Raw genomic sequence first — 24680 nt, forward strand, 5'->3', positions numbered from 1 at the left:
TGTCAGGCCTATCAGGGTAAAAGACATGAAGGATGTTGGCCTGCATACATAATCTTCCAGTTCCACCTCTTCTCCTTCCCATCAAGGGCAGAGTTTTCTTGTTTGAGTCCATGAAAAGCTATTTCTGACCAGTTCTTACCACACACTGTGATCTCTTCACTGTAGCAGGTAGAGACCCTGTTGATGTTTGGCAGTTGTATCAGGTGTTTCCTGGTCTCATGCAAAAGATTCAAGACATAACGAGCATGGAGCTTCTACTTGGAGAAAGAGTAGGAGAGAACAAAACCAAACTGATATTTCTGTTGGAAGACAGACCTCTCCATTACTGCATAGTAAATCACCTAAGACCCTAAAATTGACCCAAATCAGCTGCCCCTGCTATCAGATACATGGATTTCTTCTTTCTCACCCCTACTTCTGCTCATTTCTGCTTCTCTCTCTCTCTCTCTCTCTCTAATATTTCTTTACTTATGAGAGAAAGAGAGTGAGGGAGAAAGAGAGAATGAAAAGCAGAGCCTCACTCTGGCACATAACAATGCTAGGAATTGAACTTGGGGCCTCATGTTTGAGTGTCCAATGCTTTATCCACTGTGCCACCTCCCAGGCTGCTATTCTGCTGTTTCTTCTTTTCATCTTCCCCACTGTCCACTTCCCACCCACCCCCAATACTGAACTTTTCCCTCCTCCCTTTCTACTTCAGAGAAACACATGACTATCTCAGAGAAGTATAAATAAGTGTGTGTATACATTGGTGGTACTGAGTGATTCTGTCGTTATGCATCCCAGTTTCTCCTGCAGTGAATTCTTGTATGAAAGAAGAGAAGGGCTGGAACCAGGTACAGAGTCAGGCTCTGACCACTTCTCACCAATTCCACTTCCATCTTCAAGGTCTCAAGCCATTGTCATCTTTCATCTGGGCTGCGGTTGTCTCTTGATTTATCTCTGTGCTTTGATCCTTGATCCTTACTTTATTTACATGCAGCCTGGACTGTGTGACTCCTGTGTGCACAGTGCCTTTCCATCTCTTCCCTCTGGCTCCCTCCTTTCCAATCTCAATGGCCTCCTGAGGTCCCCTATCAGTCAAAGTCATACTGCAGAGTCTCTCTTTCCATGTGTCCTCTTTGCCTGGAGGCTTTTCCCAGATGTGCTTACAACATAGTCCCTCACCACTTTCAACTTTTGCTCAGAAATTGCCTCTTCAGATATAACTCCCTAGAGCACTCTGTAAAACTGCCATCTCTCTCTTCTAGAACTCACTCATCCTTTTACTTAGCTCTGAGTGCCTTCCCATATACTACATTTTACTTATTTGTTAATTTTCCCTTATTGCCTGGCTCCCCCACAGAAGTCAGTCCTATTAAGGGCAGGGGTTGTGCCAGTTATTCACTACTGTACCCCCAGTGTCCAGAACATGCCCACATGTAGCAGTGCTCAACCATTTTCTGGGGAATGAGTGAATAAAGAAAGATTACATGATTAGGAAAAACATTTAATGCATAAAAACTAATTTGCCAACCACAGGACTAAGAAAAAGGAGAGTGGAACACCCTACACCCACAGTCATTACTTCTGCCTTGGGTCTGGTCTCCCATCACACACTGCTTCGAGTTGGTGGTGACCCATGCATCCCAGAGACACTTACTTGTTTCAGTCTGAAAGCCTCCACGAGGGCAGTTGCATGGTCTGCAAGGAGTGGGAAGGAGAGGTGTGGCCCTCTGTAGCTGTCCAGTACTTCAATGGACTCATAATCATGGCATTTCTCCATCTCAAAGTCCAGGGGAGATCTCCCCTCAGCGAGCATGTGATTCAGGAAGACCCCTAATCAGGATACAAATGGTGGGCTGGTTTGCAACCAACTGCACAGCCCACAGGGAATTCAGACAGGTCTTACCCCAACCAGACTTGAGTGAGTCTGGCACAAGGGTTGGAGAGAAGAAAAAAATAGATGACAAATTAGGGTGGGCAAGAACAAACTGGTATGTTTTTACATCAATTCCATGCTCCTTTTGTTGACTCACCTCAGAAATTTAGGGGGATAGAGTTTATAGATGTGGCTTTAGCACTTAGGAAACTCACTCAGCAGGCAAACTTTTCAGTCCCCTTAAGTCAACTTCCAGTTGCCCGACCTGCATCTCAGCCTAAGGATTTTCTTCCTTGGTCAAGAAAGAGCCTATCCACTAGCCCTGTGCTCATCCTGGGGGCCTTTCATGCTCACTGACTCTCAGGAGTTGTTATAAAAAGATGCCAGTTCCTCTGCCTTTAGATGAGAAAACTCCAAGGACTCCATTTCTACTATTTTCAGGCATTACATTAATGTCCAAACTTTAAGGGCCATTTTATTTTTTTCTGAACCCCCTTCTTGACCCCCACTATTTCCTGTGCTTGACCGATTAACTCTCTGCACTCAACCTTTGTCTCTACTTGTATATGTAGGAGAACCCAGAACAAAATTCCACTCTGGCATGCATTTGTCAGGCTTCTTGTTCAATTACAGATTGCCACAAGATTCATTTTTTTGTCCCCTGTGCCTCCCCTACCTTAACCCAATATCTGTGACCTTGAAATAGGAGGGCATGTGGGTTGGCATCTCATACTCACTCTCGTTGTCGTTGCTGGGGGTGAAGTGATCCACAAGATAGCTGAAGAAGTCGTGGAGCTGTGGAAGAACCATGCAGAGCAGACTTTAAGGATAAGTGGAGAAGACTCAGTGCAGCAGCACCTTCTGAGTACCCGTGTCTTCGTGCCAGGGGCCCCACTTCTACCCCTAATCACCTTGACCTGGTCTTGCTGCCCGGAGTACTCTATAGACTGGAAGATGCTCCAGGTGCAACGCCTCCTCATCTCCAGGCGAGCCATGTAGCGCCGGTACCATCTCTGAATCAGGGCAGCTGCTTTGAAGGCTGTGACACAAAAAGGTAAGCCAGTGAGCTGGACATGGGCTGGGGCTCCTTGGGGCCTGGGGGAGGTGAGAGTGCCTCTCCCACTGTGACATGGAGACAAGAGGGTAGGAAACCACTCACTGATAGAAAAAAGTAGTGGAAGGGTGTTCATAGATAGTTTAATGGTTATACAAAGAGACTCTCCTGTCTGAGGCTCCAAAGTCTTAGGTTCACCACCATAAGGGAGAGCTGGTAAAAAAAAAAAAAAAAAAAAAAAAAAAGAGTACTAAGGTCAAGATGGAGGAAGAGAGAGACATGCACCTCTGAAAGCCAAGGCAAGAAGGCAAGTTTATTAGAAGGAAAGCTGACGGCGACCAATAGACAAGGAAGCCAGATTGGGACTATATCCCACAGACCAGCAGGTTTTTTAAAATTTATTTTTTATTTAAGAAAGGATAAATTAACAAAACCATAGAGTAGGAGGGGTACAACTCCACACAATTCCCACCACCCAATCTCCATATCCCATCCCCTGATAGCTTTCCCATTCTCTATCCCTCTGGGTTGTAAAAAGGGAAGTTATTTTTTGTGCATTGAGGAGGGTGAGTATTCTGGTTGTGGCTTAGTCCTATATTGCTTTGTTTATAACTTCAGGACTGTAACAGTTAATTCCTCATTCCAAGATCCTGTGACTGAAGCTCCAGGAAAGGTCAGCAGCTCCAAGATCTCTCACTCACTAGTCATTTCTGCTGGCTGAAAGGATTGGTCATATAGCTGTTTGAGGACTTCTGTCTCCTTTTCCCACTGAAATGGGACCCAAAAGAACTGGGCTGTCTGATAAGGCCCTGGGGGTAGAAAGAGGAGAGACCTGGAACTGACAAACTATTGAATTTTTTTTATTGTTATAGTTATTATTGTTGTTATTGATGTCATTGTTGTTGTGTAGGACAGAGAGAAATGGAGAGAGGAGGGGAAGACAGAGAGGGGGAGAGAAAGATAGACACCTGCAGACCTGCTTCACCACCTGTGAAGCGACTCCCCTGCAGGTGGGGAGCCAGGGTCTTGAACCAGGATCCTTACGCCAGTCCTTGGGCTTTGCGCCACCTGCGCTTAACCTGCTGCACTACTGCCTGACTCCCCAAATACTGAATTTAACTCCAGCAGTTGGTATGCTAAAGCCAATTCTGCAAACAAAGGGACAACCTCAGGGACTCAAATCTTGTAGGATTTGTCCTCTTAGACCAGTAAATAATTGTGGGTTTTGGTCTAGAAGGAACTTTAAAATGCCCTGGTCCTAGAGATGGGGGGCCTTGGGCACCGCTGACCCCTCCCTGATTGGCAAAATCTAGCTCCTGGCTTTCCAGCCTACCCCCACTTCCACCTTGATAAAAATCTTGCATTCTTTGGGTGAGGTGGAGGTTAATTTAAGTGAATATACTCCACCTTCTATTGCAAGTTAGAACAGCAATCAAAGCAATTTCCCTTCATGCAAAATTTATTGTGACAGAGTTTGGCATCAGATGCAGGTCCTCCTTGGATGTCATTCCATTCCCACCCTGCTTCAGTTCTTGCCAGGAACATAGCCTAATAGCCTTCGAAGCTTATTGGAGTACTCTTTTATTGAGGAAAATGTATGTGACAATGAAATGGTTGGCTGCCCGGAGTCTGGCAAATGCAGAATGAAGAGGAAGCAATGAAGTAACATCCTCAGACAGTGGGATAATGCAGGCCTGGGAGGCCAGGGTAGGTATTCTGCTATTTTAACAACAGATTGGATGTCAGGAAACCTGACTTCTGGGCTAGAGCTGACCAGACCAACTATGTAACCTCAGGAAGTTACCTTTCTGGGTCTCCATATCTCCATCTGGAAATGGAGTAAACTAGATGGCAACTGGAGTAAACAAACAATAATATGTAAATGAACATGTGCTGTATATCAGGTGCTTATTACTCCAAATTAGTGATGCACCAGCTTCTAGTGTCATGTCACAATACATTTGTCATTTCATAGGCCATCAAATACAGCAGTTTGCTGTGGCAGGAAAATTGGTTAGGGCTGTGGAAAAGTCTCAGGACCCTTAGTTTACTCCCAGGAGGATCCTTCACAGTACCTTCTTGAAAGAATTACAAGATACTTCATGATAGGTATGTAAAATATAAACTTTTTTTAAACAGTCATTTAGATTTTAATTATATTTTATTTATTGGATAGAGATAGCCAGAAATCAAAAGGGAACGGGGAGATAGAGAGGGAGAGAGACAGAGAGACACCTGCAGCACTGCCTCACCAGTTGCAAAGCTTTCCCCTGCAAGTGGGGGCTTGAAACTGTGACCTTGTGCATCGTAACATGTGTGCTCAACCAGGTGTACCACCACACAGGCCCAATATAAACTCTTTATTACAAAGATGAGAGTTAGAAGTTGTAGAAAAGGGAGTCGGGCTGTAGCGCAGCGGGTTAAGCGCAGGTGGCGCAAAGCACAAGGACCGGCATAAGGATCCCCGTTCGAACCCCGGCTCCCCACCTGCAGGGGAGTCGCTTCACAGGCGGTGAAGCAGGTCTGCAGGTGTCTATCTTTCTCTCCTCCTCCTCTCTGTCTTCCCCTCCTCTCTCCATTTCTCTCTGTCAGATCCAACAACGACAACAACAATAATAACTACAACAATAAAAAACAACAAGGGCAACAAAAGGGAATAAATAAATATTAAAAAAATAAAAAAAATAAGTTGTAGAAAAGAAAAAAGGTGCAAAGAAAGCACATTGGGACAGACCCTTGACGGCCAGGAGGAGAGAAAAAGGCCCACCCAAGATCTATGTCACATCTAGGCCTAGCTTCTCATTGGTTCACTGAGCTCACCAGCTATGGTTACTTTACGAAAACTCTTCCCACAGCATACAAGGTGTTTCCACATCAAGGTGCTTCCAGAAACTGTCCCACTATCATTTCCCAGTGCTACCTTTAAGTTCTGTCCATGAACATGGCATGGGAAAACATGTGATAACAGCTATTTGGCGTCCCAGACCTCTTGTCCCTATTCTGTCCCCAATGTAGCCTTGGGGTTCCTCTTTTAGCTAGGACCTAAGTGACCATGTACCACATGATGGTGTGATTTTAGGCTTCTTCAGAGGAGAGTTAAGAACTGTGATAAAGTACTGCTGACAGAGAAGAGGACAGTATACATAAATAACGAGGTTCCTCTTAAGCTTCTGGGTCTGAACGTGCTGCCAGTGATGAATGGAGTATTTATGGATAATGCCGGATTACAGAAGAAACGCTGAGAGTTCATTAAGGTCAACCAGAAGACAGACTGATTTAATATATTTAGTTTGCATTAGAAAGCTTGTAGAATGTTTGCTGATTTCCCTAAAAGGAAAACCAATGGAGGAATGGGAAAAAAGAACCTGGGAGAGATTTAAGCAAAATAAAACTTATTTGCTCTGGTCTCTCTCTCTCTCTCATTCTAGTTTCCTCTTATGAAAAATAATTAAAGAAAAATATGTTCCCTATTCTCACCTGCTTTTTCCCTACTTTTTGGCTCCTGTTTATTAAACATTTTGTCCTGCTTTATATCTTAACTGCCTTTCAGACACCAAGTCACAGATACTGCTATGATTCCATCCTGAGCTCCCTGAGCAGATGACCTTACCAATGTATCCCAGAACATTACCTCCCCAGAGCCCTACCCCACTAGGGAAAGATAGAAACAGGCTGGGGGGTATGGATAGACCTGTCAACACCCATGTCTAGTGGAGAAGCAATTACAGAAGCCAGAACTCTCACTTTCTGCATCCCATAAGGAATTTTGGTCCAGTGCTGGTGGAAATGTAAATTGGTCCAAACCCTGTGGACAGCAGTCTGGAGAACTCTCAGAAGCCTAGAAGTGGACCTACCCTATGACTCTGAAATTCCTCTCCTAGAGATATATCCTAAGGAACCAAACAAACCCACCCAAAAATATTTGTGTATACCTATGTTCATAGCAGCACAATTTATTTATTTTTATAATAATAATATTTATTTATTTATTTTCCCTTTTGTTGTCCTTGTTATTGTTGTTGATGTTGTTGTTGTTGGATAGGACAGAGAGAAATGGATAAAGGAGGGGAAGACAGAGATGGGGAGAGAAAGATAGGTACTTGCAGACCAGTTTCACCGCCTGTGAAGTGACTCCCCTGCAGGTGGGGAGCCGGGGGCTCAAACCGGGATCCTTAAGCTGGGTCCTTGTGCTTTGTATCACCTGTGTTTAACATGATGCGCTACCACCCGACTCCCAGTAGCACAATTTATAATGGGTAAAACCTGAAAGCAACCCAGGTGTCCAACAACAGATGAGTGGCTGAGCAAGTTGTGGTCTATATACACAATGGAATACTACTCAGCTATTAAAAATGGTGACTTCACCATTTTCAGCTGATCTTGGATGGACTTTGAAAAAATTATGTTAAGTGAAATAAGTCAGAAAAGAAGAATGAATATGGGATGATCTCACTCTGGCAGAAATTGAAAAACAAGATAAGAAGAGAAAACACAAGTAGAACCTGAACTGGAATTGGCTTATTGCACCAAAGTAAAAGACTCTGGGGTCGGGGGAAGGGTTCAGGTCCTAAAACATGATGGGATTCGACTTCCGGAGGCGGAGCTACGAGCAGCAGATCGCTTTCTCTCCTCTCCTATCCTCTCCCGGATCAACTAGGAATACCAAAGGAGACCACCCGGACCGAAACAAGACAGGACTAGAATGACCACAGGAACCCAGTAAATCACCCGTGAGTACAAACACGCATGGCTGGTGACAGAGAGGAGAGAGGGGCCTAAGGAGAGATTAAGTGACTGCTCACAGTTCAACAGTTTGTCAGTGGAGACACCACCTCCAGTCTGCTCCACCAACAAGGGGACAGCTGAAGGGAGGAAAGGACTCCCCAGAGACTCACCAAGTGCAACTCTGAGTTTCCATTGCTACTACCCTCAGAATCTGGAGCAGCAACAGGGAGGGACACTAGGGCACAGAGATCTAACCGGGAAACTCAGGAGAAGACCTATACCTCTGTGGCATAGCTGAGGGGCTGTGAAAGTCTCTTTGCATAACCACTGGATTATCTCTGCCACACCCTGCTTTATTTCTTGGTCAGGAGTCAGTGATTAAATAAAGAAGCCTATTCATAGTTTAAAAGCCCTCAGGCTCCCATAGCCTACAGGGGGAAAAAAAAAAGGCTTTTACACCACTGAACTCCAACTCAGGGATTGAAAAAACTGTTAACTTATATAAAATGGTTAAAACAACAAGAAAAAATATTGGAGACTCGAAACAGGACAAGAGTCCAGCTAAAAGTCCTCCAGAGGGTGAAGCACAAAACAACGAGTTCAACATCCAAACATTAGCCAAGGAAATAATAACAGGAGTGAGTAAAGAATTTGAAAAAATTGTAATCAGAAATGCAGGAACAACAAATGAGAATATGGAAGAAAATTCTAATAATCTCATGGTTATTAGAGAGCTGAAAGCTGAAATCGCTGAGCTAAGAAGGCAACTAGCTGAACAAGCTAAAACAGTATCAGAGCAGGGCAACAAAATAGATGAACTCCAGAAAGCAGTAGAGGGCAGAGAGAATAGAATCAATGAGGCTGAAGACAGAATTAGCAAGATTGAGGATGAATTAGAGACAACTAAAAAAGAAGTAAGAGATCTCAAAAAGAGATTAAGAGATGCTGAAAACAACAACAGAGTCCTATGGGATGACTTCAAAAGAAACAATATACGCATTATTGGCTTACCAGAGGAAGAAAGAGAAGGGGAGGAAGAAAGCATTCTCCAGGCCATAATAGCTGAAAATTTCTCTAGTCTAGACAACACCAAAGACATAAAGATTCAAGAAGCCCAGAGGGTCCCAAACAGAATTAACCCAGACCTAAAGACACCAAGACATGTCATACTTAGATTGGAAAGGAATAAGGATAAAGAAAGGATCCTCAAGGCTGCAAGAGAAAAACAAAGAGTCGCCTACAAAGGAAAACCCGTAAGATTAGCAGCAGACTTCTCCATACAAACACTACAGGCCAGAAGAGAATGGCAAGATATCTATCGAGTGCTCCATGAGAAAGGCTTTCAGCCAAGAATACTATATCCTGCTAGATTGTCATTCAGACTAGATGGAAGCATCAAAACCTTCTCAGACAAGCAACAGTTGAAGGAAGCAACCATCACCAAGCCTGCCTTGAAAGAAGTTCTGAAAGGTTTCCTATAAACAACCAGACCACCACAAATAGAACATATATCAAAACACTCTAAAACTCTACAAGAATGGCGTTAAAATATCTTCAATCTTTGATATCAATAAATGTGAATGGCCTGAATTCACCTATTAAAAGACACAGAGTAGGAAGATGGATCAGAAAACACAACCCAACAATATGTTGTCTACAGGAAACTCACCTAACGTAACAAGACAAACACAGACTTAAAGTGAAAGGATGGAAAACTATCATTCAAGCCAATGGCCCACAAAAAAGGGCAGGAACAGCTATTCTCATATCTGACATGATAGACTTTAAAATACATAAGATTAAAAAAGATAGGAATAGACACTACTTAATGCTCAGAGGATCAGTCAATCAAGAGGACTTAACAATTATTAATATCTATGCACCCAATGAGAAGCCATCTAAATACATCAAACTTCTACTGAAAGAGCTACAGCAATATATTAACAGTAACACAATCATAGTAGGGGACTTCAACACCCCACTATCTCAACTTGACAGATCATCCAGGAAGAAAATCAGTAAAGACATAAGGGAGCTAAATGAAGAGATAGATAACCTAGAACTATTGGACATTTTCAGAGTCATTCAGAGCAAGTTGTGGTATATATACACAATGGAATACTACTCAGCTGTAAAAAATGGTGACTTCACCGTTTTCAGCCGATCTTGGATGGACCTTGAAAAAATCATGTTGAGTGAAATAAGTCAGAAACAGAAGGATGAATATGGGATGATCTCACTCTCAGGCCGAAGTTGAAAAACAAGATTAGAAAAGAAAACACAAGTCGAACCTGAAATGGAATTGGAGTATTACACCAAAGCAAAAGACTCTGGGGTGGGTGGGTGGGTGGGGTGAATACAGGTCCATGAAAAATGATGAATGAAATAGTGGGGGTTGTATTGTTAAATGGGAATCTGGGGAATGTTATGCATGTAAAAAAAAAAAAAGAAGAAGTAGAAACGCAAAGCAGAAATTGACTGAGTTTGGAGTATGGCACCAAAGTAAGAAAGCAGAGGTACACTAGAGTTTGCAGTGAGTACCTCCCTAATACTTCCTCTCCACTTTTCCAAGCTTTGGGTCCATGATTGCTCAACAATTTGTTTGGCTTTGTATGTTAACTCTCTTTTCAGTCACCAGGTTCCAGGTATCATCAGGATGCCGGCCAGACTTCCCTGGATTGAAGACACCACCAATGTGTCCTGGAGCTCAGCTTCCCCAGAGACCCATCCTACTAGGGAAAGAGAGAGGCAGACTGGGAGTATGGACCGACCAGTCAACGCCCATGTTCAGCGAGGAAGCAATTACAGAAGCCAGACCTTCTACCTTCTGCAACCCTCAATGACCCTGGGTCCATGCTCCCAGAGGGATAGAGAATGGGAAAGCTATTGGGGGAGGGGGTGGGATATGGAGATTGGGCGGTGGGAATTGTGTGGAGTTGTACCCCTCCTACCCTATGGTTTTGTTAATTAATCCTTTCTTAAATAAAAAATAAAAAAATAAATAAAAAAAAAACATGATGGGAGAAGAGGACCTAGAGGGGGTTGAATTGTTATGTGGAAAACTGGGAAATGTTATGCATCTACAAACTATTGTATTTTACTGTCGACTGTAAACCACTAATCCCCCAATAAAAAAATTAAAAGAAAAAAGAATTTTGGTCCAGGAGCCAGACAGTGGTTCACCATGTTGAATGCACACATTACAGTGTACAAGGACCCAGGTTCAAGCCCCCGGTCCCCACCTGCAGGGGGAAAGCTTCACGAGTGGTGAAGCAGGGCTGCAGGTGTCTCTCTGTCTCTCTCCCTCTGTATCTTCCCCTCCTCTCTCAATTTCTCTCTGTCTCTATCCATAAATAAAATAAAAAGATTTTTTTTTTTAAAAAAAAGAATTTTGGTCCATACTTCCAGAGAGGTGGAGAAATGTTAGGGGAAGATTACCAGAGGGCTCTGAACGCCAATTCTATCAGGACCCAGAAAGAGAAGAGGAACAAAAAGGAAGGACATTCAGAAGTAGTAATATGTATAGGTGTAGGTGTGACTTAGAAAGGAAGAGTAGGGTGGTCTGGGAGGTAGTGCAGTAGATAAACTGTTGGACTCTAAAGCATAAGGTTCCAAGTTCAATCCCCGGCAGCACATGTACCAGAGTGATGTCTGGTTCTTTCTCTCTCTCCTCCTAACTTTTCCATGAATAATAAAGAAATAAAATCTTTAAATAAAGAAAGAAAAGAATAGAAAGGAAGAGAAGGAAGGACCATAGAAAAAAGAGGCAAAATATAGGTATGTATGTAGGTAGATAGACAGACAGACATAGAAATAATAGTCAATGCATATCTGTGACCTTGGGAGAACTACTGCAGTTTCCAGTGGAGGGAATAGGGACACAGAACTCTGTCGGTGGAAACAGTGTGGAATTGTACTCCTATTATCTTGTAATTTTGCAAACCAATATTAAATTATTAATAAAAACTATAATAAAATGTGTTCAGTATAGCACACCTGTTGTCTCAAAGAACGTGGCAATTGTACCATTTCTACTCTCTCTTTAGGACAAGCAGATAGGCAATTACTTTACTCCTCAGAAGTCCAGTATGTAAGAACCAGCTTCATAGGAGGATTCTGGGCTCCTCTTGCACTAGCCTGGTATAGGCTAAACCCAACAGTTAACCTGACTGTTAACACCACATTTTAGGAACAAGTCAACTGTGTGAGGAGGGTGAGGCCAAGGGGCATCAAGGCAGCTGATCCTCAGGCACACACCCAACCCAGATGCACAGAGGCTCATAAGCCACCCAAATGTGCCCTTCATAAATTTCTGACCCAATGAGTAGAATAAAATGTCTGTCTTAAGTCTCTAGGTTTTGGGACAGTTTATTACTCAGCCACAGACAACTAGAATAGTGATTGCATAAAGGTCTTGCAAAATTATAAAGCAAACTGAAATAAAAATTAAAAAATAATCTCTAAAAAGTACAAGTAAAAATTAAGCATGATTCTAATTATAAGTTGGTGGTATAACCCCACGTAAAGGGATAACTTGAGCACTTATTTGGAAGCTTGGTGGGCGAGCTGCTTTGGAAGAAACAGTTCACAAAGCTTCTATTTGGAGAAGCGAGGAATTTTAGCCAAGTTCTGCCTGAGATGCACAAAAGGAATTTCAATACGCTGTTAAAAACGGTGGAAAGGAGCACTTCCAGGTCTTGGTTATGACAAAAGCAGGAATAATGACTCAAGAATGAGACACCACCAAGAAAAATATTAGAACCCGAGGGTGAGGTTGAAGCACCCCATCTGCCACCGGAGATGACAGGCTGCATCAGAAGACAAAGTGCTTGAGCAAAGAGAAGGGCAGGGAGAGCCAAGGGGTTGCACCTCAAGCCTCTTGGCTAAACAAGGGCCACTCATTATGTTCTGAGGGAGTTTACTAGTTTTTGAGCTACTGCTCCTGCTGCACCAAGTAAGCAGGCTAACACAGCTCGACGCAGAGGTGCTTGGGATCAGACTATTGGCTTGTGTCCTGGTTTTCCTACTTCTTAACAGTGTTGTCTTGACAACACTGTAATTCTTTGTGCCTCAGTTTTATCATATGTAAAATAACACAGACCACTATCTAGTATTCGAATAAATAAGTAAAAAAAAGTGCATGTTAGCTATGTTTACTTGCACGAAGTAATAAAAAGGTTTGGAAACTTTTTTTAAAAGGGTAACTTCAAATGACTTGAAAATTCAGTAATCTGCATAGGAATATTGGATATATTCGAGGAACATAAAATTTACCAAGAAATATTAACAAGTTTTTGGTACACATATTATTTATAATAGTATTGTGATTATTATCCTGAAATTACTATTTATATAATACCAAGATATTTTACTAAGCAATCTGGTGGAAACATTACAAGGAGAAAAGACTGAGGAGAAATGTGAAAGACTCCAACTCCCACACCAAGAAATACCTTCTGTGCAATGAAGGCTTTGGAGTGCCCATGGCTATAGCAGTATAAGGGTGGGATGAACGTACCATTCTCTGCATTCTGGAAACCAAAACGATGTTGGGCTGAGGTGCCACTGCCCATCACGTTGAATGCAATGTTTCTGTAAGACAAAAATAGCTGATCCAAGGGAGACAAAAGTAGCTGATCCAAGGGAGAGTAAATTTGGCGATGGTCAAAGCAAGTGGGAATCTGTGATAGAAAGATTCATCCAGAGTATTAGTTTAGGTTTGCCAGATTATCAATGAACTTTGTCTCTAACATGTATCCAAACATTAGGCTGTTGTGAGAGTACTTGCTCCAAACCTCCAGTCTCAGCACATGAATGTTTCTCCTCTATTTATCACTTCACAACTATCCTATGTTTTCAAATGACTGGTTTTCCTTTTTCAGTTTAGAAATATGTTGTGGTCTCTTCTCAATCTATTCGTCATCATAATCTTCATCAACACCCTTTGAGCACTTATATCCCTCTAACTGTAACTCAATCTCAAATTTAGGAGGTTATAAAAAAATACTACCTCTGTGCACATTGATATGAACTAGATGGTCCCCCTACAACTGAAATTCAAATGTTGGAGTCCAACCTCCTATTGTAATATTTGGTGGCAGTAGCTTTAGGAGATATTCAATAATTAGATTTCAATAAGATCACTAGGGCGGAATGCCCAGATAGGACTAGGGTCATAACAAGAATAGGTGACAGAGTGCAACAGCCCCATAGTGCTGGTGCTCCGCAAGGGCCCAGCAGAGTGGATGCCCTGGGCTCTTACCAGCATCACACGCACCTGCACACTTGGGGAGTCAAAGCAAATGCATAGCAAGAATAGGAAGAGGAACCAGAGAATATCCTTCCCTCCTTCCCTAACACCTCCCCTTCATGCCATGTGCGGACCCAGCAACAATAGATATCTCTAATTCAAGAATAAGGTCCTTACCAGAAATCAACTCTGGTGACACCTTGATCTTGCACTACCCAGCTTTTGGAGATATGGGGAAGAAAATTCACACTTTGTCAGAGCAGCCCACACCAAGACAAATATAAACCAATAGAAAGGATATTGGTTGTTACTATTAAACTGGAGCCTTAAAAACATCTTGTTTCTTTTGGGTTAATTAATTTTTTTTCCTTCAGGTTGAATACATGGCAGCTTTTAATTTTTCATTTGGGGGATTAATCGTTTACAGTAAATTCAGTTGTTGATATATGTGTATAATTCCTCAATTTTCTTTTTTTTAATTTATTTCTTTATTGGGGAATTAATGTTTTACATTCAACAGTAAATACAATAGTTTGTACATGCATAACATTCCCCAGTTTCCCATTTAACGATACAACCCCCACTATGTCATTTATCATCCTTCATGGACCTGTATTCTCCCCACCCACCCACCCCAGAGTCTTTTACTTTGGTGTGATACGCCAATTCCATTTCAGGTTCTACTTGTGTTTTCTTTTCTGATCTTGTTTTTCAACTTCTGCCTGAGAGTGAGATCATCCCATGTTCATCCTAATTAATTAATTTTTAAAAGTATCTTTATTTATTGGATAGAGACAGCCTAAAATTGAGAAGGTAAAGGGAGACAGAGAGGGAGAGAGGCAGAGAAACACCTGCAGTATTGCTTCACCATTTGCAAAGCCTCCCCCCTGCAGGTGGGGACCAGGGTCTCAAACCTGGGTCCTTCTGCATATCATGTAACATATCATCCAGATGCACCACTACTTGGCCCCTTCTTATGGGTTTAGAATCTAAATATGAACAAGAGAATCTTATCAGTCATTTACTCTGTGGAAAGTCATAGGAGATAGAAAATCACACTGCTGGAGTGAAGAAGCAATAATTATCAGGAGCCAATGACTATTTAAACCAAACTACAAGAATGACAGAAAAGAAATGTCTCCTCTAGCAGAACATCCCATTGTAATTAATCCTGGGTCACTGAGGACAAAAACAATGCATTCTCATGCGTGTGGATGGGGGAGGGCACCCAGCTATTACTACAACAGCAAAGATGCACATGACTAGGGTTCATAGCCTTGCCTGTTTCTCTGTTGTTTTGTGTAACTCATGGTAATTCTACCACAGTGTTATTGTGAGGGTGAAATAAGATTATGAGATTATATGTAAGTAGAGAACTTTGCAAATACTTGTCAATGACATGAAAACCACAGATGAGGAAACATCGTAAATCCCAATCTTAGACAGTTCTTACAAGCTCCTAAAATAATCAGGACAGAATTGACACAGGTAGGGGAGATAGCATAATGGTTATGCAAAAGAGACTTTTATTCCTGATGCTCCAAAGTCCCAGGTTCAGTCCCCCACACCACCATAAACCAGAGGTGAGCAACGTTCTAGTAAAAAAATAATAAATAAATAAATAAATAAATCTACCACAAAACATTGCAGCACATTAAAATCATGGAACTATGAACAAAGAACAGTGCAAATCTGTATGCAATGGTATAAAAATATCCCAAAAACAGATTGTTAACCTGGAGAAAAGATTGCAGAATAGTATACTTAATATGAATTCATCTATAGAAAATGTATATTGATAAATATATAGTCAATGAGCATGCACCAAACTTAATAGTGACTGCCTGTGGAAAATGGGTTGTGTGAAAACTTTTTGTTCTTAATTTATATGGTTTTAATATAAATTCACATTTAAAATTTATATTTACATATAAAAAGAAATTATGAAAGTTATGACTAAATAGATATTACATATACTTTAAGGGAAGAAAGCAATATCATCAATGAAACAACAGAGGATATTTCAGAAGGCACTAAAAAAAATGACTAGAAAGGAGAAGTAAAATAATTCTCAAGAGAAAATCTTTAAAACTCCGGGCTGGCAAGATAGTTCACCTGGATAGTGTGCCTGTGTTATCATGCATGTGACCTAGATTTGCTCCCGGTCCCCAACGAATTGGTGGAGGTTTTGGTGTTATGGTATCTTCTCCATTCCCTCTGCCTCTGTCTCTGTCTGAAAATGGCATGCACCCCCTCCCCCATCATGGTGAACTCATAGCAATGACAAAAGTAAGGTAAAACATGGAATGCAAGCTTGATGTAGCCTCAGACTGCTGAGGGCTCTTCTCAGATAATGAGCACCTTTACATCCCATGAGTGAAACTCATCCTTCCAGTATTTGACTTGGTACCATTCATATCTAATCTTATTCTTTAAATATAGGTCATTGTTTATCTTCCCGTTAAATAAAACCAAGAAATGGCAGAAAGACTTCTCAGGATTTGAAAGTTCAAAACACACATCTGAGCAGATCTTCCCTGCAAAAGTGGAAAAGGTGAGAAAGGTGCTTTCTCTTACTTTTACCCCGAAACCAAGCCTGTGTTCATTTTCTATGTGAAAGCATGTTTGTCACCCTCATTCTTCATCTCTGACCCCCAATTTCTGTAATTTTAGGCTAGAAATAAAATTCTTACCTCCTTTGATGCTTTTTGTTGTGAAGCACAAGAAGGCAGAGCCTCTCTAGCACACAGGGACAATCCTCAACCTGTCTTCAGAGTTGACTGAGTGAAGGTGTGGGCTGCTGTGATTTCTCCCAGGCCTAAGAGTCCAGTAAATGTGGACCCCTCTGGCATTCCTTCCCAGGGAGGGAAAGCAGAGACAACATCCACAACACCTGCCAAGTCTTAGGGTTCACTGCCTTACAAATCAGGCACCCCTTGACCTCAGTGAGATTAACCTTCAAGGAGTTTCGAAGGGGAGATGGCACAGCTGGGGTGTCACAGCCAGATCCAACTGCTACAGAGATAGTTTCTCACTCACTCTGCCCATCCCAGTTGTAAGCCTTCTTACTTTCCTGGATTAGGAAGCTGTTTCTCATGCCATTTCTGAGAAGCTTGAGCTCCTTAACCCAGAAATAGAAGAGTGTTGACAACATAGGGGGGTTGGGGGCTCCAGAGTTCTTGCTGGAGTCACTTTTTAAAAAAATTTTGTTTTTGTTTTTTCTGCTTGAAAAACTCCACAGATATCCTGCCCTTTCTTGTTTACTCCTACAATGAACTAATCATGTTATTTAGATCCTCTTCATCCTTATTCATTCTTCCTGCTCTACACACATATTTGAAGTGTCTTAAAGATTTATTTTTCTTTATTTTTTTAATTGCCACCAGGGGTTTTGTGCCTGTACTATGAGTCTACCACTTCAAGCAGCCATTTCCCCCACCTTTTTTTTTTTTGCTAATATTTTCTTCCCAAATCAACTAGGAGTTAAAATACTGATTAAATCCTATATTACTGAGAATATGTGAAAAAGGGTTGTCTCCATCGACTATTGGTGGAAATGTAAATGTTGCAATTAAATAGAATTACATTTTATTGTTATTTTGTGTGTTTCATGCAATAAATTACAAACATGTAATGTGTAAACTATTTAGTTAAGAATTTCCATTTTTAGATATTATGTACTCACACAAAATGTATATAGTTTTACTGGCATACTGCTTGTGATAAAAAAATTGAAAACAACTTAAAAAGTCATTAATTATAGAATGGCTAGATAAGTTTTAGCACATATATACAAGAGAATACAGTGCAGCCATCTTATTATTATTATTATTATTATATAATTATTATTATTTATATCCACCAGGGTTATTGCCGAGGCTCAGTGCCCGAAAAGTATGAATCTGCCACTCCCAGCAATCATTTCTTTCTTTTTTTTTTCTTTTTTCATATTTCATTTAATAGAATAGAGATAAGTTGAGAGGAGTAGGGGAAAGGAAGGGAGAGAAAGATAGACACTTGCAACCTGCTTCACTACTCATGAATTGTCCACCCTCAAGGGGGGCTTGAACCCAGGTCCATGAGCTTGGTAATATGTATATTCAATTGGGTGTACCACTGCCCAGCCCCTGTAGTCATTTTTTAATTTTTATTTTATTTATTTATTCCCTTTTGTTGCCCTTTTTTTTTTTTTTTGTAGTTATTATTATTGTTGTCGTTGTTGGATAGGACAGAGAGAAATGGAGAGAGGGAGGGGAAGACAGAGAGGAGGAGAGAAAGACAGACACCTGCAGACCTGCTTCACCGCCTGTGAAGCGACTCCCCTGCAGGTGGGGAGTCGGGGTTCGAACCGGGATCCTTATGCCAGTCCTTATGCTTTGCGCCACCTGCGCTTAGCCCGCTGCACTACAGCCCGACTCCCAGTCATTTTTTAAAAAGGTAAATAAAGGGGGCCGGGCAGTAGTGCAGCGGGCTAAGTGCACCAAACACAAGGACCAGCATAAGAATCCTGGTTCGAGCCCCGGCTCCCCACCTGCAGGGTGGTCACTTCATAAGAGGTAAAGCAGGTCTGCAGGTCTCTATCTTTCTCTCCCCCTCTCTGGCTTCCCCTCCTCTCGATTTCTCTCTGTCCTATCCAACAATGACAACACCAATAACAATAATGACAACAAGGGCAACAAAACCAGAAAAAAATGGCCTCCAGGAGCAGTGGATTCATCATAGTGCAGGCATCGAGCCCTAGCGATAACCCTGGGGGCAAAATAAAATAAAATAAGGTAAATAAAAATCTTTTATCTTAAAATGGTGCTTATAGAGGCTAGGTGGTAGCACACCTGGTTGAGTGCACATATTACAGTGTACAAGGACCAGTCAAGCCCCTGGTTCCTAGCTGTACGGGGTGGGGAGAGGGGAGAGTGTTTCATGAGTAGTGAAACACTGCTGCAGGTATGTCTGTTTTACTCTCTATCTCCTCCTTCTCTCTCATCCAAATAAAATAAATTAAAAAATATTTTTAAAAGACATAAAAAGAAACAAAAGAGGGTGCTTATATATTTGTTGTGTGGAGAAAAAGACATTGTGCTGAAATATATATGTGTTTGTGTGTGTACATAAATATATATGTATGGATATAATTTAACCTCAATTTTTAAATATGTATATTGTAGGAGCCACATTTTCCAGTTTCTTTACTGATTCTTTCTCATCTAACCAGAGAAGGACTGTTTCTCTCAGGATTTGCTTATGCCTACCCCTTATTCCTAGAGATAGTAAAGCTGTGATTTTCATAGGCAGATCAGTGAATCGCTGCGGGAAGAACTTCCCTAAGAGTTTTTACTCTGGGCTCTATTATACCATCTTGGGTCTCTATCAACTACACTTCAAACTACCCAATCCTAGATCTGCTTATCTTGTGTTGGCACAATACCAAAATTACCAAGAAACTCACTGATGATGGGAGTTGGGTGGTAGCACAGCGGGTTAAGCGCAGGTGGCAGGAGTAAGGATCCCGGTTCAAGCCCCTGGCTCCCCACCTGCAGGGGAGTCGCTTCACAGGCGGAGAAGTAAGTCTGCAGGTGTCTATCTTTCTCTCCTCCTCTCTGTCTTCCCCTCCTCTCTCCATTTCTCTCTGTCCTATCCAACAACGATGACATCATCAACAACAATAATAACTACAACAATAAAACAAGGGCAACAAAAGGGAATAAATTTTTAAAAAAATTTTTTTAAAAAAAGAAACTCACTGATGTTCGTTCACCCTCTCCCCCTTCTCTGCCAGCAACCCACCTCAGTAACTATTCTGCAACCCTGACCCTGCCTCCCACCTGATGGGATTATAATAAACAATCTTTTCAATGGCAACTATTTCCAGATTTTTTGGTATCTCATTCAAAGAAAAATAACATATTTTTAAAAACAATATGTGTTTAATTTTTTTTTTAAATCATCAAAGTCTTGATAAATACAGACAACAGTTACCTCTAGGGAGTGCCATAGGGAGGGAGAGAGCCAACTGTGAAAAGACAGTCACACTATATACTGTGCAATTTGGTTGTAGAATAGGCACATTATTTTCATACTTAAAAAATAATATATTTGAAAGATAAACTCTTTTTCCCCCTAGATAATCACTATAGGCCAAGTCATTTATGTAATTAAAAATTATACTGAGATTTTTTTATTGTGATAAGAACACTTTACATGAATTTTTACCTCGTGACAAAATTTTAAGTGTATTGTTAACTATAGCATTGTTAACTACAGAGCTTATTCAACTCACGTAACTAAAACTTCCTGTTTGGCGTATTGCACCACAGTAAAAGACTCTGGGGTGGGTGGGTGAGGAGAATACAAGTCCAGGAAGAATTCAGAGGACCTAGTGGGGGTTGTATTGTTATATGGGAAACTGGGGAATGTTATGCATGTACAAACTATTGTACTTACTGTTGAATGTAAAACATTAATTCCCCAATTAAAAAAATAAAACAATTAAAAAAAAATTTCCTGTTGACTAGAAACTCCATTTCTCTTCTCTCTAACTTCTGGTTTCTGGGAGTCTATTCCAGGCACCTTATAAGGGAGGATAAAGTTCTCCCTGGCTCTCTTAGGGTCCTTGGCTGAAAAGTAAATTCACAGAGTCAAATCAATGGTATCCAGGAAAACAGCTCAGCTGGTAGAGCACAGGATTGCATGCCTTTCTGACTTTATTGCCCAAGAAGTTTCTTCCACTGACATGTAGAGAAAACTCAAATTCTACAAAACTATCATGCCCTCCTATGACTGCTGAGTCTTAAATAACATAACATTCAAGAGAGGAACAGCTTCCTTGGGCTACTGTTCAGAACTACACAACTTCGTGGATAAGGATGTAGGAAAACCACAACACTAGGTAGATTGGATTTTTTTAATTATTCTTTCCACATCTGTTAATTAGTGATAAGTGGCAACCAGAAAATGTGATCCATATTGCTTTCAAGAAGCAGTAAGAAAGTAGTTCTTCAGATAAAGATATTCCATTAGTTTTTTAAAAAGCTAAACAAAAATGTAAAAAAATGGAAATACATGATCAAATATATAGGATTTAATCAAAATAACATTCAAACAGGATCTGCTCAGACCAGAGTTTTTCATGTCTTCTTTTCCAGAAATATTTCATAATGAACAGAGATCTTGTCAGCTTGTCTCTTTAGAAGCTGAGGTGTGAGATATGCTGAGAATAAAGCCCAGGCATGCAGCTTGATTTATCAGACCAATTGTCTTGAGTTGTTGAAACCAGGATAGATGATTACCAAGGGTTAGGGCAACCCATAAGGGGAAGTGAATGGCTTTTATTACTCATTTTTTCAAAAAAAATTCCAGAGGGGACCCTCCTGGCCCCACTTCTCAAGGTTGAAAAGTTTAATGAGGAAGAAGTCTATATTATTCATAAAACAAACGTTCACTTTGTTTTATTTTCTTAACGCAGCTTCACAAGAATTTCATTAAAATTTTTTCATCTGTAAAGGAAGAAAAATTTTAATTATTGCATTAAACTCAAATAGTGTGGATACTGTTTGTTTGTTTGTTTGTTTTTTTAAGCATTTCCATGATATGTGAATGACAAAAACATCAGGTTAGGCTTACAAATTTCAGAGGGGCCTTACAACAGAGAATGGTATACTAACTGAGCCCAGGAGATTTGGTTTTAGAGATGACAGAAAACCCGTTTTTTTGTTATGTTCTTCCCCTCATCTGTGGGCTTGCTGATGTCTGAAATGTCTCTTAAGTATCATCTGCCTTTGAGGTATGTCTTAGGCTGCAAAGATGCTGAAATGACTTCTCCGTTATTCTGGGAAGACAAGTCGTAATAGCCATTTCACCCTGTAAGTGAGCTTTCAAAACAATGCCTTGAGAGTAGGTTTTAACAAGGGCCAAGGGCCTCTGAGAACTGGAATATCATCAAGGACAGAAATGGAAAACATACAGTGAAACCTGGACTGGGTGTGACATATTGCACCAGAGCAAAGGACTCTGGGGAAAGTGGGAGAAGGAAAGAGTGGAAGGAATCTTCAGGTCCTGGTGCATGATGGTGGAAAAGAACCTAAACTGGGAATAAGAGTGTTTTGAAGACATATATCTCAGGGAGATGAGAAATAGTTCTTTTCTTTCTCTTTTCTTTCTTCCCTTTCCTTCCTTCCTTCCTTCCTTTCTTTGTTTCTTTCTTCCTTTCTTTCTTTTTTCTTCTCTTTCTATGCCAGGACACTGATGAGCTCTGGCTTATGGTGGTACAGGGGCTTGAACCTGAGACTTCAGAGCCTCAGGCATGAGAGTTTCTTTGCATAACCACTATGCTATCTACCCCCACCCAGGAGATGAGAAATAGTACCCATGTGTCAACAACTATACTATAAATCCTTAACCACTGAATAAAATGACTTGGAGAAAAAAGTTAGCTTCTATATGAGGAATCCAAGGTAAATATCTAGTAGTGATATCAGTCTGACACAAATGATATATGCCAGATGCCATTTAAAAACATTATGTATGAAGGAATGTTAAAATGCTAAGCATCTTCCATGAGAAACACCAGCATATCTTCCTCCCCACCCACCACCCCTCACCAAACAAACCAAAACAAATGTCAGTGAACCTTTCACAGCACAGGTGGATTCACGTTCTTGCTTCCTCATCTAACCCAGGTTTCGGATCCTAGTCGTATACTTCTCTGGGTTGGCAGCACTCATTACTGTAGTATAAATTGTATTTCTGGAAATAATGAGAGGAATTTTTATGTACTCACACTGCCTTCATATTTCAAACAGAAAAAAATACTAAGCCTTTTCATAATAATTGTAATCCAAGATAAGAATACAAATGAACAAGGGCAACAAAAGGGAATAAACAAATAAATATTTTTTAAAAAGAATACAAATGAAGGTCCCTATATAATAGCTAACACAATTCAAATGATCATACAAAGTGCTTTTTCCTCTTATTTTAACAACAACATAGGTCAAATTCAGACTAAAATTCTCAGCTTCCCCAAAATTGCACACTGTGGCAATAAGGGAATGATCTGCCCTGCTTTCACCCATAAGTGGATACCTGAGCCTTCACAGGTAGGCTCCCTTCACAACCTTCAGTGAGCAGCCATCCCTGGGCTACTAACCCACAGGCTGTACACAAGAGCTCCACACCACCATCAGAACCACCCAGATACATGGACCACATATGCCCTAAAAATAGTCTTGGCAACCATGTAGGCTGTGAATCATAGTGTCCTAAATATATGGTCCAGACACTGAGTGGATAGATGCTCCTGGCCCAGTGGATTCCTTATATCAAGAAAGTAAAGGACAGCAACTAGAGAAATGGCTCAGTTGGAAGAGCACTGAGCTCCCAGTACTGCATATACCAGAGTATGCTCTGGCTTCTTTTTCTCCTGTCTGTCTCATGTGAAACCTCTCATATGTAATCAATAAAATAAATCTTAAATTTAAAAAGGACAGAATGGGATCTCTAAAGTCTGGTGATCAAAGTAGGGAACCTGCTTTTTTAAAATATATATTTTAATATATTACTGGATAGAGACAGGGAAAAATTGAGAAGGGGGGACAGAGAGGGAAAGAGACAGAGAAACATCTGCAGTCCTACCTCACCACTTGTGAAGCTTTCCTCCTGCAGGTGGGGACCAGGGGCTTGAACCTGGGTCCTTGCACACTGTAATATGTGCAGTTAGTCAGGTGTGCCACCACCTGGCCCCCACACATGAACTCTCTTTATATGCTTGGTCCTGGCCACCTGCCAGCATACCTGTTCAAAGCATCTGGAGCAGGATTGTTCTGGAATAGGTAGCATTAGTGGTGCTGGCTTTCAAAGCTGAGTCATACACTAGCTGCCAGGGGCACTTGGATCACATGCAGAGTTCAGGGAAAGGAGGCTGCCTGAACAGGACTTCTTTTGGTTATCTTATTATTTTTCTTATTTTCCTTTTCCTTCCCTTTCTTCCTTCTTGCTTCCTTCCTTTTTGCAGCATTAGGGACTCAAGCATGTATAATTTCACCACTCCCAAACTGTTTTTTCATTCAGTTGGAGACAGAGAAGAAAAACATGATTTCACCAGAACTTTCCCCAGTGCCATGATATGTCCAGTGTGGTGCTAGGGCTCAAACCTAAGCCACAAGGCACACATCCAGTGTGTGTCCAGTGAGTGTTCTCCCTGACCCTGGTTATTTACTTGAGTCATAATTCAACTCTCCCTCATTATCACTTTATATTTTCTCGGATGCAGTCACAGCAGAAGATTTAGTGCTATTTAAGCTTAGCATAATTTTACAGCACAACACAAGAGGGCAGATAGAGTTCATTAGGTCTGTCAGACTCAATTGTATTAACTTCATACTTGCCTCAGTGGACAGTAATCATAACACATAAGGGCCTGAGGGTGAGAAATCTATTATAATTCAGACTCGGTGTTGACTCTCATTTAAATGCAGTTCCATGGTGCTTTCAATTATATAGCAGAGAAAACAATGCTATGTGATGAACTATGTGTAATTCCTAATAATTCTGTATTGATAAAATATTTCAGTTGCTATTTAAATGTTCAGAACCTTTAACTTAGTAACCCTTCTCTTGGAAATCCGACCAAGGGAAATCATCCAAAAGCAAACGGAGTAATGTTCAAATGTTTAGAGTATTAATTGAGGAAAAACTAACAATTGGAGACTACTTAACTTATTACATTCAATTAGTCATGGAAGTATTTAAAATTATACAGACTGTTTGAATCACAAAAATGATTTGATAAGATA

At 40.9% G+C, this 24680-nt stretch overlaps 2 protein-coding genes across 2 annotated transcripts in view; both read right to left on the bottom strand.

Moving 5' to 3' along the window:
- Nucleotides 1–19107, bottom strand: part of PPEF2 (protein phosphatase with EF-hand domain 2) — a 48397-nt gene extending 29290 nt beyond the window's left edge. Inside the window, exons 1-6 of the mRNA XM_060187883.1 lie at nucleotides 16584–19107; nucleotides 13159–13232; nucleotides 2773–2900; nucleotides 2599–2656; nucleotides 1643–1818; nucleotides 140–254 (exon numbers count right to left, since the gene is read on the bottom strand). Of these exons, the coding sequence (XP_060043866.1) occupies nucleotides 140–254; nucleotides 1643–1818; nucleotides 2599–2656; nucleotides 2773–2900; nucleotides 13159–13213 (532 nt within the window). The 5' untranslated portion in view covers nucleotides 13214–13232; nucleotides 16584–19107. The remainder of the gene's footprint in view (nucleotides 1–139; nucleotides 255–1642; nucleotides 1819–2598; nucleotides 2657–2772; nucleotides 2901–13158; nucleotides 13233–16583) is intronic.
- Nucleotides 19108–20777: 1670 nt separating this feature from the next.
- The window catches only part of NAAA (N-acylethanolamine acid amidase), a 36820-nt gene continuing 32917 nt past the window's right edge, over nucleotides 20778–24680 (bottom strand). The window contains exons 10-11 of the mRNA XM_060187884.1: nucleotides 22517–22632; nucleotides 20778–21383 (exon numbers count right to left, since the gene is read on the bottom strand). Of these exons, the coding sequence (XP_060043867.1) occupies nucleotides 22557–22632 (76 nt within the window). The 3' untranslated portion in view covers nucleotides 20778–21383; nucleotides 22517–22556. The remainder of the gene's footprint in view (nucleotides 21384–22516; nucleotides 22633–24680) is intronic.

Source organism: Erinaceus europaeus, chromosome 3, assembly GCF_950295315.1.
Source record: "Erinaceus europaeus chromosome 3, mEriEur2.1, whole genome shotgun sequence".
NCBI lineage: Eukaryota > Metazoa > Chordata > Mammalia > Eulipotyphla > Erinaceidae > Erinaceus > Erinaceus europaeus.